General features: G+C 34.0%; 1 protein-coding gene across 3 annotated transcripts; it reads left to right on the top strand.

Moving 5' to 3' along the window:
• The first annotated feature begins 456 nt into the window (after positions 1-456).
• Positions 457-11716, top strand: LOC102600140 (lysine-specific demethylase JMJ25). Of its 3 annotated transcripts, XM_006347093.2 has the most exons (13): positions 1221-1350; positions 1488-1527; positions 1646-1794; positions 5078-5180; positions 5273-5405; positions 5477-5540; positions 5634-6372; positions 8147-8476; positions 8871-9395; positions 9484-9556; positions 9634-9719; positions 10924-11043; positions 11346-11716. In XM_006347093.2, exons 1-13 carry the CDS (start codon positions 1319-1321, stop codon positions 11424-11426), a joined length of 2475 nt encoding a protein of 824 aa, XP_006347155.1. In that variant the 5' UTR covers positions 1221-1318; the 3' UTR covers positions 11427-11716. The 3 variants fall into 3 exon arrangements, 2 of the variants coding, with proteins under 2 accessions (XP_006347153.1, XP_006347155.1); XR_367323.2 differs by lacking the exon at positions 11346-11716 and adding an exon at positions 10148-10257 and having other exon boundaries at positions 457-1527; positions 10924-11011; XM_006347091.2 differs by having other exon boundaries at positions 458-1527.
• The last annotated feature ends 6432 nt before the right edge of the window (positions 11717-18148 follow it).

The following is an 18148-nucleotide window of genomic DNA, read 5'->3' as shown; positions in this document are numbered from 1 at the left end:
ATAAACGCACTGAAAATGAACGAAATCACCTCCAAATTCATTGTTTCCTGGTCTATCATTACTATATACACACAAAATCTTGAATTTTAGTGCAATTACATTAAAACAGGTTGGTCATACAAAAATATCCAACCCATAATCAAATATACACTATGCATTGCCATTATTTGATAAAAATTCGTTCTTTGAACATACCAACTGTTATCTGATATCCAAATGTATCTAACTGTTTATTAAAAACTTTCCCAAGTTCCCAACCAATTCTATTAGTAATAATGTAACCTCTGCCAAAACAGAAAAAGAGAAAATCACTTAGAGAACAATCTGATCTATGCAGCAACATAAAGTGCAGCTCGTCAGAACCACAACTACGCCTCAATCTCAAACAATTAGAAAATGCAACCGAATACATTATCTCATTCACCAATAAAAACAAAAAAATCATTCACAGACAAACAGAGTGTTCTAAATTTTGTCTTCTCTCATCAAACTTCTATTACTCAAATTTTCATTTTTCTGAATCATACATTGTTAAGCTATATAGTCTGAATTTAAGAGTTCCTGATTGTGTGGGACTCTCATCAGATGCACACATCTATCTGTCTATCTATACAGTATAAAAACTACAGAAACTGAGGGGTCATAATTGGTTGCAGTGTCAAATAGCTTCCACTTGTGATTCAATCGAAGCATCCAAGACGATTTAGGACTCTATTTCATTGCATCACAACACACACAAACTACATTTATCTATCAATTTCTCATTACACACACACTAAAAAGTAGAAAGTCACGCCCTAAACCCTAGTCACAGAAAGTCCCTCAACACCCACAAAATTTTCTTTACTCTGTACTTCCAAGATTCGATTTTTCCGAGAAAGTTTTGATTTTCTTGGAAAATTAAGACACCCAATGGAGGAAAACGAAGCTCTGCCGGACGATCTCCGGTGTAACAGAACTGACGGTCGACAATGGCGGTGCAAGCGGCGGGTAGAGGAAGGGAAAAAGCTTTGTGAAATTCATTATGTTCAAGGTCGTCACAGGCAGATGAAGCAGAAGGTACCTGAATCACTGAAAATCGTGAGAAATACGAAAAACAAGAATCAATCCAAGATTAAGAATCCAAAAGGGTCTCTTGAAATTGGGTTTTCAAAGAGTGAAAGGGCATTGAGAATTTTGAAGAAAAGGAAACCCCTCAAGCATAAACCCTGTGTTTCAGAGGCGTTAGATGAAGCTTTGAGGAGAATGGAGTTGAAAAGAGGCGATTTGCCGTTAGAATTGATTCGTGTTTTCTTGAAACGGCAATTAGAGAAGAAAAATGAGAAGGAATCGAAGAATGCTAGTGCTGAGGTGATGAGAGAATTTCCTAATGCTTTAATGGCTATTCCTATTATACCTGCAAAGAATTTTAACAATGCAGGTTCTGTTTTAGACGTAAAATTAGGCCTGGATTCCAGCTCTAACCCCTTTTCGTTAAGGCGTTTCAGATCAAAAAATATTGAACCCCTTCCAATTAGTACAATGCAGGTTATTTCTTTTTCGTGTGAGCTTTTGTTTTAGTTCAAAACTGATGTCTTTCAAATTGTTATGGTGGTGTTTACATGATAACTGTTGTAATGATTATGGATGCCTTTTTGGTGATTAGGCCTTGCCATTTGCTAGGAATGTGAAGAATTTAAGTAAAGTAAAGAGAAGGAGGTTATGTCATTGGTGTAGGAGAAGTAGCTACCGGGTCCTGATCAAGTGTTCGAGTTGTAAAAAACAGTACTTCTGTCTGGATTGTATTAAAGAAAGGTTTGGTTTGCTTTCTTTAGCTTTTGACAAATGTACTTGATTTAGGTATGTTTACCTGTTTTATCACAACTCTCCTGTATGCAAAAGCATTTATAATGAAACCATTTTTGAATGTTAAATACATATTGGACAATCTTCAGCTGGATTATCCGATGACTTTATACTTTTGTCGGGGAGCGTATAACTACTTGAAGTGGGTAATATAATTGCACTTGTCTGTCTCTGATTCTGGTACTTCCAAATTAGGGATGACATTCAGTTCGGATGTTAATGACTTTAACCTGTTGACATGGATCTTAGAACTATGAGTACATATCGGATAATCTTCAGCTGGATTATCCGATGACTTTATACTTTTGTCGGAGAGTGTATAACTACTTTAAGTGGGTAATATAATTGCACTTGTCTGTCTCTGATTCTGGTACTTCCAAATCAGGCACGACATCCAGTTCGGATGTTAATGACTTTAACCTGTTGGCATGGATCTTAGAACTATGAGTACATATCGGATAATCTTCAGCTGGATTATCCGATGACTTTATACTTTTGTCAGGGAACGTATAACTACTTTAAGTGGGTAATATAATTGCACTTGTCTGTCTCTGATTCTGGTACTTCCAAATCAGGCACGACATCCAGTTCGGATGTTAATGACTTTAACCTGTTGGCATGGATCTTAGAACTATGAGTACATATCGGACAATCATCAGCTGGATTATCCGATGACTTTATACTTTTGTCAGGGAGCGTATAACTACTTTAAGTGGGTAATATAATTGCACTTGTCTGTCTCTGATTCTGGTACTTCCAAATTAGGGACGACATTCAGTTCGGATGTTAATGACTTTAACCTGTTGGCATGGATCTTAGAACTATGAGTAAATATCGGATAATCTTCAGCTGGATTATCCGATGACTTTATACTTTTGTTGGGGAGCGTATAACTACTTTAAGTGGGTAATATAATTGCACTTGTCTGTCTCTGATTCTGGTACTTCCAAATTAGGGACGACATTCAGTTCGGATGTTAATGACTTTAACCTGTTGGCATGGATCTTAGAACTATGAATACATATCGGACAATCTTCAGCTGGATTATCCGATGACTTTATACTTTTTGTCGGGGAGCGTATAACTACTTTAAGGGGGTAATATAATTGCACTTGTCTGTCTCTGATTCTAGTACTTCCAAATTAGGGAGACATTCAGTTCGGATGTTAATGACTTTAACCTGTTGGCATGGATCTTAGAACTATGAGTACATATCGGACAATCATCAGCTGGATTATCCGATGACTTTATACTTTTGTCAGGGAACGTATAACTACTTTAAGTGGGTAATATAATTGCACTTGTCTGTCTCTGATTCTGGTACTTCCAAATTAGGGATGACATTCAGTTCGGATGTTAATGACTTTAACCTGTTGGCATGGATCTTAGAACTATGAGTACATATCGGACAATCATCAGCTGGATTATCCGATGACTTTATACTTTTGTCAGGGAACGTATAACTACTTTAAGTGGGTAATATAATTGCACTTGTCTGTCTCTGATTCTGGTACTTCCAAATTAGGGATGACATTCAGTTCGGATGTTAATGACTTTAACCTGTTGGCATGGATCTTAGAACTATGAATACATATCGGACAATCTTCAGCTGGATTATCCGATGACTTTATACTTTTGTCAGGGAGCGTATAACTACTTTAAGTGGGTAATATAATTGCACTTGTCTGTCTCTGATTCTGGTACTTCCAAATTAGGGACGACATTCAGTTCGGATGTTAATGACTTTAACCTGTTGGCATGGATCTTAGAACTATGAATACATATCGGACAATCTTCAGCTGGATTATCCGATGACTTTATACTTTTGTTGGGGAGCGTATAACTACTTTAAGTGGGTAATATAATTGCACTTGTCTGTCTCTGATTCTGGTACTTCCAAATTAGGGACGACATTCAGTTCGGATGTTAATGACTTTAACCTGTTGGCATGGATCTTAGAACTATGAATACATATCGGACAATCTTCAGCTGGATTATCCGATGACTTTATACTTTTTGTCGGGGAGCGTATAACTACTTTAAGGGGGTAATATAATTGCACTTGTCTGTCTCTGATTCTGGTACTTCCAAATTAGGGACGACATTCAGTTCGGATGTTAATGACTTTAACCTGTTGGCATGGATCTTAGAACTATGAATACATATCGGACAATCTTCAGCTGGATTATCCGATGACTTTATACTTTTTGTCGGGGAGCGTATAACTACTTTAAGGGGGTAATATAATTGCACTTGTCTGTCTCTGATTCTAGTACTTCCAAATTAGGGAGACATTCAGTTCGGATGTTAATGACTTTAACCTGTTGGCATGGATCTTAGAACTATGAGTTGGTCAAGAAATGCAATGGACTATTAAGGTTATCCTTGAGAAAGTTAGGAAAAGGTGAACTCTATAAAGTGAGGGGGAGGGGGATGTACATTTTGCTGATGATTCTCTCCTTATAACCAAATGGGAGTTGGTAAAAGATAGTAGTTGACTGGGGGGTTGTGCAGAAGGGTGGAAATGTTAGAATAAGTTATCAGTCACCTATTATTTTTCAAGTATTGGATAGTTGAGTCATGAGTGTTGTGGTTTCATGAAGATGTTCTTTTGCAGAGAGAAAATATAGTATGATCTAATGTTACATGAAGTCTATGGATATAAAGGGAATCCTCGGACATCATTAGTCTAATCAATCCTAGCATAACATATCTTTATGAAAGTAAATCACAGTAGAACTATTACTTGTGAATTGCAATGTAATATGTCAGGCATTTTTAATAAGCACAAAGTTTTATGCGTTCGTGCTCCACATCCTTGAAACACTTCACTCTTTCAAGAAGATGCATGAAATTATTACCTTTTTGGTGTGGAAGGAAAGAGGCTGAGGTGTATTCCCCAAGTGACTCCTCACTGTGAGTTGGCACATGGAATCCATTTGATCAAGACGGGGAAACAATAAAATCCCCCTGATTCAGTAGTATGCATAGCAGGCAGCTAAGTCCTACAGAAGACGCCTCTTGTTTATATGTGAAATACAAATACAATCTTTATGTGTAGAAATATGCTTGGGTAACCCACTTGCATGCATTATCTTGGTTTCCGCAATAGACTTTTGTTGACTGGTCTAAATATGATCAAAACAAATAAAGTTTTCTTTGTGCTGAAGTTGCTTCTTTTGAAACTCGAACAACTGGTTTAGTGAAATTTCTGATGTTTGATCTGTTTTAGGAATTTGGAACAGCAAGAAATTAGGGTGAAATGTCCCATTTGCCGTAGAGATTGTAGCTGTAGGATCTGCAAAAGGAGTGAATTGAAGCCCAACAGTCATAAGGTATGACAATATTGAAACTGCATTTGAGCGATCATGTGTACTTAATACTTATCCAATTCTGATTTGTTTGTTTACGAACAACATTGTACCAGGAATCCTCAAGGCATAAAAGGAAGGTTCCAAAAGTCCAACTACTTTATTATCTGGTCCACCTGCTTCTACCAATACTGGAAAAAATAAATGAAGAGCAGAGAATTGAAGTAGAGATAGAAGCAAATATATCAGGTACTATTATTGACTTAACACTCTGGACTTTGGTCGATTTTGAGCATCTACTCACTTTTTACATATTATAGGAAAGGGGGAATCTGACATTCAGATTCAGCAGGCTTCAGCAGGAGATGGAAAATTATATCACTGGTAAGTTGACTGATCCTGAGTCCTGAAAAGTTTGGTTGGTAAGGATGTTAGACCTGCTGCCTGTCTTATCCATGATATTTTAATTCTGAGCAGTAGTAACTGCAACACCTCCATCCTGGATTACCACAGAATCTGCTCTAAGTGTTCATATAGCCTTTGCTTATATTGCTGTCGGGATTCCCGTCATGGAAGCTTAACTGAAGATTGTAAGTCCGAAGGTTCCAATGAAGAACAAGCTTGTTCTTCTAACTTTGAGCGACAATCAAGGATGAATTATACTAGCACCTCAAGGCAAAGTTTCTCGGGGATACATTACCCATCTTCCAGGTCATGCTCCAACAATCAAGCTTGTGCTGATGGCAGCATATCTTGCCCCCCTGCAGAATATGGCGGTTGTAGTGATAGCTTCCTGGATTTAAGATGTGTATTTCCCTACCCTTGGATCAAGGAGCTGGAAATCAGCGCTGAAGCAATATTATGCAGTTACAACATTCAGGACACAGAACACGATTTTTCATCATGCTCACTATGCAGGGGAAGCGATCATAAAGATGCTGTTGCTAATTCATTCATCAAAGTAGCCGAGAGACAAAATTCGAGGGATAAGTTTCTGTATTGTCCATCTATAAAGAATCTCCGTGAGGAAAACCTTGAACACTTTCAGAAACACTGGGGTGAAGGTCATCCTATTATAGTACGGAATGTGCTTCGGAATTCTTCTGATTTGTCTTGGGATCCGGTTGTTATGTTCAGCACTTACCTTGAGAAAAGGTCAAAATGTTCCTCGGATAAAGAAACAGCCAAGGCACAAAATCACTCAGACTGGTGTGAGGTAATTATTTTGATGCTCTCTTCATTAGTTCTCCTCTGGGCCCTTGACAAGAAGTTTCTTCTATCATCACCCTTCACAAGAATTTAACCTCTAATTACAAAAGGATGCGATCGAAAATGTATGTTGGTTCAAACTTGAAATAAGTTAGATAGAAAGGCAATTCTCTACCTTATACAAAATTTTGCGCTTTATCCACAATGGGAAGAACTTTAGGGATAGGCTAAATTCATCCAACCTTTTTTTTATTCAAAATAATGGATGTGTCTGAGATACCTTGTGTGCACCTTTACTGTTCCACAGATTACCTGATATCTCCTGCCAGTATTGGTACTGGGTAACTCTGCCCTCCGAGGCTTTGGCAGATGGGAAGAAATCAACTATTGTTGATTGCGACCCCTAGTCTCGACATTTTCACCCACTTTTTACCTCTTGGTTACAAAATCAGAAGGATGCATGGACTAAGTTCATGTAAAGGAAAACTGCACTTTTCCTGTTAATATTGTGATTATGAAAGCGCTGGAGACTTAAGCGGAAGCTGCACCATTTTATCTGTTGTCATATCCTAGATATTCTTATATCTTGCATGTTTTTCTTGGTTTATAGAACAATGGTAGATGTCTATGGGTTTCTCTTTTTGGTTTAGGACAGTAAGAACTACTCTGTTTTATTTTATATGGTAGTCTTTGACAGGACATGAATTTAGATAAAGAAACCAAGAAGGCTCTGACACATAAGGTAAATATATGTAACACACAAAAAGTACCCAAAGAAGTTTATAGTGTTCAGCATATCATGCCAATTCCTCTAAGAGCGTATCATTGAAGGCAAACGGGCGTGTCAAGGTTAAAGAGTTTCCAAAGATAAAAGGTGTCGATCTTTTCGAAATGGACCAAAAAGGAAATAGTGTCATGTTAAATGTAGGGGGCGGTGTAGGATGGGGTAAATTAGTATAGAAAAGGAAGAGAAAATTAATATGATGGATCTATCATCTATATATCTTAGTTGTATTTGCCTTGCACCCTGCATTCTCACCACCTGTAGAAATAGAAAAGGAAGAGAAAATTAATATGATGGATCTATCATCTATATTTCTTATTTGTATCGCCTTGCACCCTACATTTTCACCACCTGTAGAAATAGAGAAGGAAGAGAAAATTAATATGATGGATCTTTCATCTATATATTTTATTTGTATTCGCCTTGCACCCTGCATTCTCACCACCTGTAGAAATAGAAAAGGAAGAGAATTAATACTCCCTCACTTGGCATGGAGTTTAAAATAGTAAAGACGACTTTTGAATCTTGTGGTCTTAGCTAAGATATGTAGAAGGTACCAAAACGCCCTTTAATCATGTGGACTTAAACATGTCATGTGGAAAGTTACAATTAAAGAGTTGCCAAAAAAGGAAAGAGACATCCTTTTTTAAACGGACTAAAAAGGAAAGTAAGACAAACAAATTGAAACGGAGGGAGTACTTAATAATTAAAACTTTCGAAAGAGGACGAACAAATGTTCTCCGATATTAATCTTAATTCTCATGCTATGTAATTAACAAATGAGAAAAAAAGAAAAATGTATAGTTGCAATTATGCTACAGCATCCTTTTCATCATCTGCTTAATCAGAATTGTTTTCCATTCTACTAGTGCTTTGTAAGGAATTATTTTAACTGATGTTGATTTTCTACATTTTCTTTTGTATATGAGGTAGCCTCTGACAGTGTACATGTTCACGTAAAAACAAATATCATGGCCTGATTATCTGCACTTTGTAGGTTGAAATAGCTAGAAAACAGATATTTATGGGGTCACTTGAATGGCAAACACATGCAACAATGCAGCGTGAAATAGTAAAATTCAGAGCATGGCTTTCTTCCCATTTATTCCAAGAGCAGTTTCCTGTTCACCATGCTGAGATCTTGCGGGCTTTACCACTTCAAGAGTATATGAATCCAAAATCTGGTCTTCTAAATCTAGCAGTTAAATTGCCACCGGAAATGCCACAAACTGATTTAGGACCTTCAATATATATTTCCTATGGTGGGCCTGAAGAACTATTGCAAGCAGAATTTATCACTAACCTATGTTGTGAATCATATGATATGGTAGGCCTAATTTCCTGCTAATATCTCTATTTTTGTTTCATTTTCTTATCTTGACTGCAACCTACTGAACATTGAGACCATCCTGTGTTGTATATTTTCTCTGTGACTGCTTATTCAGAAGAAGAAACACATCTCTGCTTCTGTGAAAGTAATCCTACAAGATTCAGTAATATAGCATGACAAGTTCATAAAAAACATTTAGTGATCCAATCATCCTGCACCTCTTCATACATGCAGAATGGAGGGGAAATTTAAGTAGACTGAAACTATCCATGTATTATGGCTACCCATAGGGTTCTAAATATGATTTTCTCTTACAGTCTAAAGTAAAGAGTGATCTAGCATGTGAGAAGACGATTTAAATTTTGATTCATATTATTTGGATTTTGCTCAGGTTAATATTCTTGCAAGTGCTACTGATGTTCTTGCTTCCAAGGAACAAGTAAGAAAAATAAAATGTTTAATGAAAAATAAGAAGCCTCAAGATCACAAGGAAATTACCAGCCATTTCAGTGATCAGAAAGGAAAATCATCTCTGCATAGTGGAGACACCGAAGAATCCGATCTGCAGGATGCAACTGGAGAGCAGTTGCCTGATGGTATTGCTGACATACCTTTCTACTCTAGTGACTCACAAAAAGGTCAAAGGTATGAAGACCGAGATAGCAATATCTCCAGTGACAATGAAAATGACTCTGAATCTGAGTCCGATGTCTCACTGTTCTGCTCTGGATCTGTTGAAAGGTCTGAAGATTCAGACAGTGATTATTTTTTTGAAGATGTTGATGGTGCCAAGAAAGAAGCAAAACCCTCAGGTGCTCAATGGGACGTTTTCAGCAGACAAGATGTCCCAAAGCTTCTAGAGTACCTCAAAAGGCATTCTAGCGAGTTCACCTCCATGCGTGGTTATTCCAAACAAGTACAGCTCTTTGTACCAAGAGTTTTGTGGTAAAAGGTAGAGTATGGCAATAGAAATTAACTTAATCTCCATCTTTTGGCACGTGCAGGTTGTTCACCCAATTCTTGATCAAAGCTTCTTCTTTGATGCATTCCACAAATTGAGGCTTAAAGAGGAATTCGGTATATTTGCTTTGTCTTCTTTTATCTTTATCATTTGGATTAAATTAGTTCCAAGTCTTAATGTTATTACTTTTTAGATGTTCAACCTTGGACTTTTGAACAACATCTTGGAGAAGCTATTATCATCCCCGCTGGATGTCCATATCAAGTCAAACAACTTAAGGTATCCTTTATAATGATGACATTCATACTTCTTCACACAATTTGATGAGAAAACCTGCATATCTCCATCTTTCTCCTGTTCTTGTAGTAACCAAGTTTGAAAGAATAAGTAATTTCACCTGTGTAATGAGACAACCAAGAATTGTAGCCTGATTTCCTCACTGCTCATGTAGATGTTTACTATATTGGATATTTTGAACAAAGAATTAAGAACTGTTTTTCTGGTCATTCATGGATTTATTCATAGTAAATGTGAGATTTGGAGATAATATTAGCAAAGAATATCCAGATCAATTGAATAGTTCCCACCATATTCAAATGCTGGTTTGTTTAAGGTGACAGATATCTTCTGCGCTGTAACTTCTTCAAAGAAAGTAGTTTCCGTTTCATTAATTTGCAGTATTATTAACTGAAGCTTATTGATGGCAGTGTTGTTAAAGGTTCGGATGAGAACGCTTATGCCCCTGAAACTAGGTGCAAAGCGGCTGGCGCTTCGCGTTGCTTAGGTGGCACTTCAGTGCAGACACCAAGGCAATACGGTGTGCGCCTCTTCACCCACGAGCTCCTTCTTGAATAAGACAACACTAAAACTAAACATAGTTGACTAATTGATATATTAAATATATTAGCTAAGCTCCATGAATGATTTGTCATGATTAGGAATAGGAATTTCTTTATAAGGTGAATTAGGAATAGGAAACTAGAAATCCAGTATAAAAAAATAAGTCAGCATACCTGAATTTTAATAAATAAAATTGCAACTTTGCATCTGAATCATAAAATTATGGCTTTGCACTTGATTTTACAATATATTTGCTACTATATCTTTTTTTTTTTACCCCTCCCTAGTTGCTCCCTTCCTTTTTTTCTTCCTTGGTAAATCGAACTCACAACTTTCAAGTTGGAAGTGAGAGATTCTTACCATCCAAGCAACTCCCTCCCGTCATATATTACTATATCTATTTTACTTTATCATAATTTTCAGTTCTGTTATCCATATTTTCTTGTTCTGATTTGACATGCTGTGAACTGTTCCATAGTTTCATTAGCTCTTCTATGTCTTAAGAAGCCTTAAACCAGCCTAACATTGTTTTCTTTTGTTCATATTATATACTGACGCGATTCTAGTCTCAGATATAACAGTATGGGACTTTATTTCTTTTAGTGCATAATAACTAACAAAAGATTCTATTCACTGACCGCAGTCATGCATCAACGTTGTTCTGCACTTCATCTCGCCTGAAAATGTTGCTGAATGTATCAACGTAACTGATGAAATTCGTCTACTTCCTGAGCACCACAAAGCCAGGGGAAAAATGCTGGAGGCAAGTTTCACAACGCTCCTTTTAGTTGCTAGAATTAGGTTCACACTGCTATAATATAGAAATCTAAGCATGTCATCGTTTGATGAATTTACAAAAAACTTAATTCTGAGAGTAGGTATTATGCTTGTCTAGACTTCTGTTATCATTCATATTTGGTAGCGGAAAAGCATGTCTATTAGTCCTTCTGAAAAGAAAATGCTCCTTCATCAAGTTCTTTAATTTATGACAATGTCTATTAGTCCAAAATAGATGTCATGTTCATTTTCGTTTATGCTATCTAACTGTTATAATTTGACCAGCAGGTGAAGAAAATGGTTATTTGTGGGATGAACAATGCAATTGCAGAAATTCGCGACCTCACGCGTACCAAACAGTCCTCTTGAAAGATGCATCTTTGTCAAAACTGATTTGATGCAGACTTTGCAGGTTCGTGCTTACATACTACTAGGGAGTAGGATCTACTTCTTTTTTTCGACAAAAGGAGGGATGACTGGATACTGATTGCTTAAGATCTTTGTCACTCGGCAAAGATTTACTTGTGTATATATATATCAGAATCATTAAGGTGCAACTCATAGATCTACCCAGTGACAGATTTAACTCATAAAAAGGCAATGTAAACATATAGTACTATTTAATATTGCATTGTACATGCTTTGATTGGCAAGCCAAACTAAATCCGAATTCGGGCTAGAAAGTCTCACAATACGCTCTCTAACAAAGGAACCCTTGGGTACCCAAGGGGACTCGAATTCGAGATGTTTGGTTAAGAATGGAGTACTTCATTCCACCACAACATTAAGGCAACTCTGGATATTGCCAGGTTGTTTTTTCCTTCCGGAGAACTTTAGGAGACAAAATTGGAAAAAAAGTTCAAATATGCCATTGAATTTTAAGAAAAAACTTGTTTATTTCATTCGTTAAAAATTTGATCCATTTTTGTTTGAGAAGAACTCATCCATACCATTATCCATTAATAAATAATGGCATGGATGAACTATTCTCAAACAATAATGACATAGATGAATCAAACTTTTAACAGATAGATATAAATAAAATAGCCCTTTTCTCGAAGTTCGATACGTATGTTAGCTTATTTCTACATCCTCTGCATTGTTGCCTCCCATGTGAAGCTCTGCACGTCAATATTCTTGAACACAAGAAATTATGTCAACTCAGAAACAAGTCATTAGATCAAACAGTACATGTATGTATTCTTATATATATATATATATAATGCACCTTACATAAACACAACTCTGCTTAGATACTGATAAATGCAAATTAAAGTATCAGTACAATACTAACAAGCATAAGCTAGTAATTACGTACATTGCTATGTATAGACTGATTTATGGTTGATACACCTATATGTAGCAACATGATAAATACACATTGTAAAGAGCTAGTGATGTTCCTTGTGTGAATTAAAGTAGAGAGCAGCCATAGGAAGACCAAGTCCATTGTCACTTGCAAACTGGCGAGTCCTCTGCCTAAACAGAGCGAACACGTATCGATGTATACTTGCTGGTGGCTGCGTTCCCATATATTCCCTCCCTGCACCAAGTGAACAATTAACGCGTAACAGTTTAAATTATATGCATCGACAGACAGACTGTAGAAATATTTAGATTAAGACAATGATAGTAATATGCATTAATATAACAACTTGGTAGCTACCCTGCCACTAGAAACTACAAAATGTTGTAATTAATGCTAATAATCTCAATTAATGTACCAATGGAGCCATTCTCTAAAAGTCGGTTCACTTGGGCTAGGAGCATCTGGATCAGCCATTACCTGTGAAACACAGCAGACCAAATAATAAGATCTTCTTGAAAAAGACACTCAATTGCATATTTATTTATTTATATCTAAAATAAAATACTCTAATTTTATGATCTCTCTTAAATGACTTAAGTAATTGAAATAGTAAATAATTAATCTTACAAGGGTGTAAAGATTATTAGAATTAGTAAATAATTAAAGTGAATCTTCTGCCGGTTTAATTTCAACTCCACTATTCCATATTGGGTGCTTTATGAAATTGCCCAAAAGATAACAATACTAGGAAAAACATTAGGTACTCGCACTTTTTGTTGGGCCTAAAGTAGAAATCATCTTTTCTTAATATTGGCATCTAACACTTTAACTGATCATGCTTTTTATTTTTTTTTAAAAATATTACATTGGAGGTAGAGGTAGGGGAAAATGGGAGATGAGGATTCGAACTTTCTCCAACATAGTGAAAGTTCAGATAGTCAATCAACTGACCTACTAAGGTTTTTCCTTTAACAGATCATGCTACTTCGTAAACAATGGGAGATTTGGTTTTATAGCATTTACAAACTAGTTTTAATTTTTTTGTCTTTTTTACAATGGATCTTCATTTGTACATATTTGAGATCTGAAAATGTCTTTCATTTTCTTTTATTTAATTTGTAACTTGGTCATAAAAAATAATTATAGTTCAACATTCACCAATAACACATTAATGATAATTAGATTAAAAGAGTTATAACAAAGAAAATCAAAGTGAAATCTTTGCAAGGATGTTTCTAAATTAATCCCAAAATAAAAATCAAGACACATTTTGTGAAAAAGTTTTTTCTTGATTCTCTCCTGTTTCACGTTTTGTCTTTGAATAGATCTATCAAGCTAGCTAGTCTGACTAAAGTTCCACTAATCTATATATATATGTCATTTTCTAAATTATAACGTTACATTTTTGGTTCTATACACTGAACCTAAAATATTTTTCAACCAAGTGAAGATTTTGGTGATGGATGATATATGGCCGATTTGATAGCTATGTATGGATTAATAACTTCATTAAATGTAAAAAAACTAATAATTTTTACTGTCATGTTTATCTTAATCTATATGTCTTAGTCATAGAGTCAATTGTTGTGTTTAGGTCATGACATAAACAAAATCAAAGTGCATCCACAAAATCACGCACATATAGATTATCTATTTTATTTGTTTTAAATAATATATCTTGTTAGCCTCCCCAATCTGTACTTCTTTAGGAGACCACAGAGGATTAATGTTTAAAATATTAAATTTAGTCATTTTGATTTATTTATTGTCGTCTGATTTTAAGTACACTGAGTCGGAGCATGATTTATAGATGATAATGATTAAAATGTTCAAGTTGTGGTTGATGAGCAAAATGTTTTTTTTTTTGGTAATTATTTTTTTATCAGTAGGACAGTGTTGTCATTATACTTTTTAATACTAGCAAAAAAAAGTTGATAACTTAACATTTCATATTGATTGTGTCATTTCCATCCTTTAAGACACCTCCTCTATATCCCCCCTACGTAATTATGTCCCCCTATACCTTTTATTTTCACCTCCTATACTATTATTTCAGACCTTATATAAATATTTTTAGAATAATAATTTTTATTTATATACCAAACATAAAATTAAAACCATTTTTCTAGAAAATGTTTTCAAACCGTATCATACCGAACACACCTTTTGTTTTTTCTTTTGAATTTGTATTGCATGCACTATCGAAAAGTTGATCCGTATTTTCCATATAAAGGCATTGACTATATGCCAGTAATAGCTAGGCATACATGTTGCTATCATGCCTAGATGTTTTCTTCGATTTGATTTTTGTATTATTAGTTGTTGTTATTGTTACTTTTATTTTTTTCATAGCTTCTTTATTACTATATTTTTCTTTTTTATTAATTTTGATATGTTTTATTTGAATCGAAAGCCTATCCAAAATGGTTTATCTACCTTCATAAGATAGAGATAAAATTACATAGGCTATGTTGCTATTATTGTTGTATTTTTATTCATTCAAATTCACAATCTTAAAATTGAAAGTAAAGGGTGATTACCATCCGAGCAAATCTCACTTCTCATCTAATTATCTATAGATAAACTTGGTAGGCCAATTTAAAACACAAAACAAAAATATCTTTATGAATATGTTAGTGTGAAATGAAAAGAGAAGTGAGAAATGTAATCAAGTTATCTTGGTTTTAATCAAACTTGAAATGCACAAAAGTTTTTGCTTTTCATCTTTGACTATAACTGAGAAATATTTTTTTAAAAATGTTTTGTCTATGTGCGGCAAAAAAGGTGAGTAAAAAAATGCCAATCATTTTCATGATTTTATCTCCTAGTTGGAAACATTGAATAGGTGTCATGTTCTTTTTCTTTTAGGGCCGCAATTTCACTTTGCTTTAAACATGACTTTCATCAAGTGATCAAATCAAAAACCACGTATAATAAGAATTAATCAGCGGTATGTACAAATCTTAAAAACTTAATAGCGGATTTAAAGATACGCTATTTATATATAAAATTAATACATAATCAAAATGATATATCATAATATATAAATGTGATATGATAATATTTATTTTAATATTAATTAAAATACTTAGGAGATAAATTTTAACTGCGTATTTCAATTTAAAACAGACAAAAGGTTTTTTTTTTTTATTATTTCTATGGACGGCCGAACGAGAGAAATAAAAGTATAAGAATATGACTCTTTTGTATGGTCGGTTTATCCTGTTTACTCCTACAATAATTAACATTTTGACACGTTTACTCGTTGATTATTAGTCTTATAAATCATTGCTATTATAAAGTTTTTAAAATGTTTATATTAGTAAACATTTTGACACGTTTACACTTTGTAAGAACTACGTACGCTAAAGGGTCAATACACATCTTCTTTACGTAATGACTTATACATTGCGTTTTCAACTCATTTTGACATTAGCCTTTTTTAATTCACGTGTTTAGAGACTCCATATATAGCGACTAAAAATAAAAGAGATGGTATAGTGGTGATATTTTCTTTGTTTATCATAAATATTTATGTGGTTAAAACAATTAGTTGCTTAATCCTAACTCGATCGAGAGATATACCTGTTAAGATGATATGAAATACTCCCTCTTTAAGTTTTTATAACATTTAAAAAAATATTTAGTAACTTTTTATTCTTAATATCCCGCATTGCATATTTAAAATCATAATATTCAATGATATTTTAATATATTATACATATCTTTAGTTTAAAAGTATAATTTTTTTAATTATTATCTTTCCGTGTGTAAAACGAAAAAGACACATAAAAATGTTTTATCAAATCAAGGATTTTTTACCCTCATACTACCCTTAGTATTAAATAACTGCATAAAGAAATATTTGTCAAATTTAGAGCTTCAAAGCATCATTATTTTAGTATAATACACTTTTCTTAAGGGTGCATCTGATCAACATGAGTCAAGTACTATAATACCGAGGGAGAAATATTTGGCTTACGTTTGGTTTACGTAGGGCTTACACGGCAAAAATGGTGGGGTCTTATCTTGTAATTAATAATTAAGGGATGAAGACGACCTTAAGAAAATACTAATTTATCTTCGGATCGTACGATCAGTAGAAGGAAAATTGAGACACTTATAATTAATTCATGCGATGATTCATTGTTGTATTTATATGGTTTGTAGATGCTCTTCCTTTTTTTTAGTTCTTACTATACAATATATAGTTGACTATGTACAGTGTGTTCCACGCATGAATTTGGGGTCATACTTTGATAGCTTATAGCCTTTTCTTGTATAAGATCTCTCTCTTTTCTAATTTTCTTGCTATTGTATGTGTCATAGTTTGATCAAGTATAGAATTTTAAAAAAATTAGAAAAAATTAAACTTTTATGGTCTTGAATTTTATGATTTGAACCAAATATATTTTTGAATTTGTGATCTTAACTACCATGTTATTTAATATGTTGAAATTAATTAAGAAATTACTATTCATAGAAAGTGATATATTCTATTTAAAATAAAAACTTGGTGGGCAGGTTTTGTCGGAAAAAGAATGTTTTTCGGCGGGAGTCTCATCTGGGTAGCTGGTTCAGTCGCTTTTGAGAGGGGTTTCCATTGGCTTGCATTGATTTGAAATTGCTACTATACTAAACTGGCTGAAAGAGCGTAGTTTTGACCTAAATTCCTTACATGACAGGCTCCTCTCAATAAGACACATTTATTAAAACGAAGTAATTAAGTACAATTTTTAGTGAACAGGTGACCAGTGCCGGCTCTTGCTTGATAAATTTAAGGCACATGTCTTAGGCCCCCAATTTTTGGGGGCCTCAAATTTTCATCAAGAAAAATTTATGTGTTAATTTTTTTAATTAAAAAATAATTATTTTTACTTAAAAAGTATAATTTTAAACAAATATATATTTTTAACACCAATCAAATAGAAGAAATTAAGAAAACATTATTTTGTATGTTTACATTCTCTTCGCTAACACTCGTATTATTTATCTTTTTTAAATTCTTTTGCACTTTCTTTTTAATTTTTTTTGATAAGTTAGAGTAATACACTGTAATAAATATAAATTAATAGTCGAAAAAATTCAACAAAGTGACTTACAATTTTTCTTTTGTTTGTTTCTTCTTAAATATTCAAGTATTACATAAACATATTAAAGTAGGGTTATAACTTATACCAAGTTATCAATTTCTTGTATCAGATTTTATGGTTCTAATTCTTATCTTTATGTAAAGCTTGTCAACTTATTACTTATAGTATTATGTTAACAATTTATATAATGATTGCCTCAGCAAAAGAATATTTTTCAATGTTGAATTGATAAAATATTACTTAAAATTAATAATTAAAAACGATATTTGAAAAAAAACATTTTAAGAAAAGATATCAAGTAATAATTTGCACTTAAAAAGTTTTAAAAAATAAAATACTATATTTGATATTTATATAGATTTTAGGCCTCAATTAAAATTTCGTTTTAGGCCTCAAATTACGTTGAGCCGCCCCTGCAGGTGACCTTGAATAAGAATAATAATAGGGGAAAGGGAAAATGCATAAGTTCCCCCAGCCTATGCCCAAAATCCCTGAGACACACCTAACCTTTACTAAGGTCCTATTACCCCCGAACTTATTTTTTAATTAATTTTTTACCACTTTTCGACCTACGTGGTGCTTATTAAAAAGATTTACATCACATAATTGAGTGGTGCTAATTAAAAAGTTTACGAGAAGAAATTGTTGGGATTACATATATAAGGGGGGGGGGGGGGGGGGGGGTTCTT

The sequence above is a fragment of the Solanum tuberosum genome, unplaced genomic scaffold, assembly GCF_000226075.1.
Source record: "Solanum tuberosum cultivar DM 1-3 516 R44 unplaced genomic scaffold, SolTub_3.0 scf00083, whole genome shotgun sequence".
In the NCBI taxonomy this organism is placed as follows: domain Eukaryota; kingdom Viridiplantae; phylum Streptophyta; class Magnoliopsida; order Solanales; family Solanaceae; genus Solanum; species Solanum tuberosum.
The sequence above is the reverse complement of the archived record's forward strand: the minus strand, read 5'-3'. Positions and strand labels throughout refer to the sequence as shown.

Coding starts and splice junctions, on each gene's coding strand:
- LOC102600140 (XM_006347091.2), top strand. CDS start 913: ATGGAGGAAAACGAAGCTCTGCCGGACGATCTCCGGTGTAACAGAACT. Junction 5,406..5,476: donor GATAGAAGCAAATATATCAG/GTACTATTATTG, acceptor TACATATTATAG/GAAAGGGGGAATCTGACATT. Junction 9,557..9,633: donor GAGGCTTAAAGAGGAATTCG/GTATATTTGCTT, acceptor ATTACTTTTTAG/ATGTTCAACCTTGGACTTTT.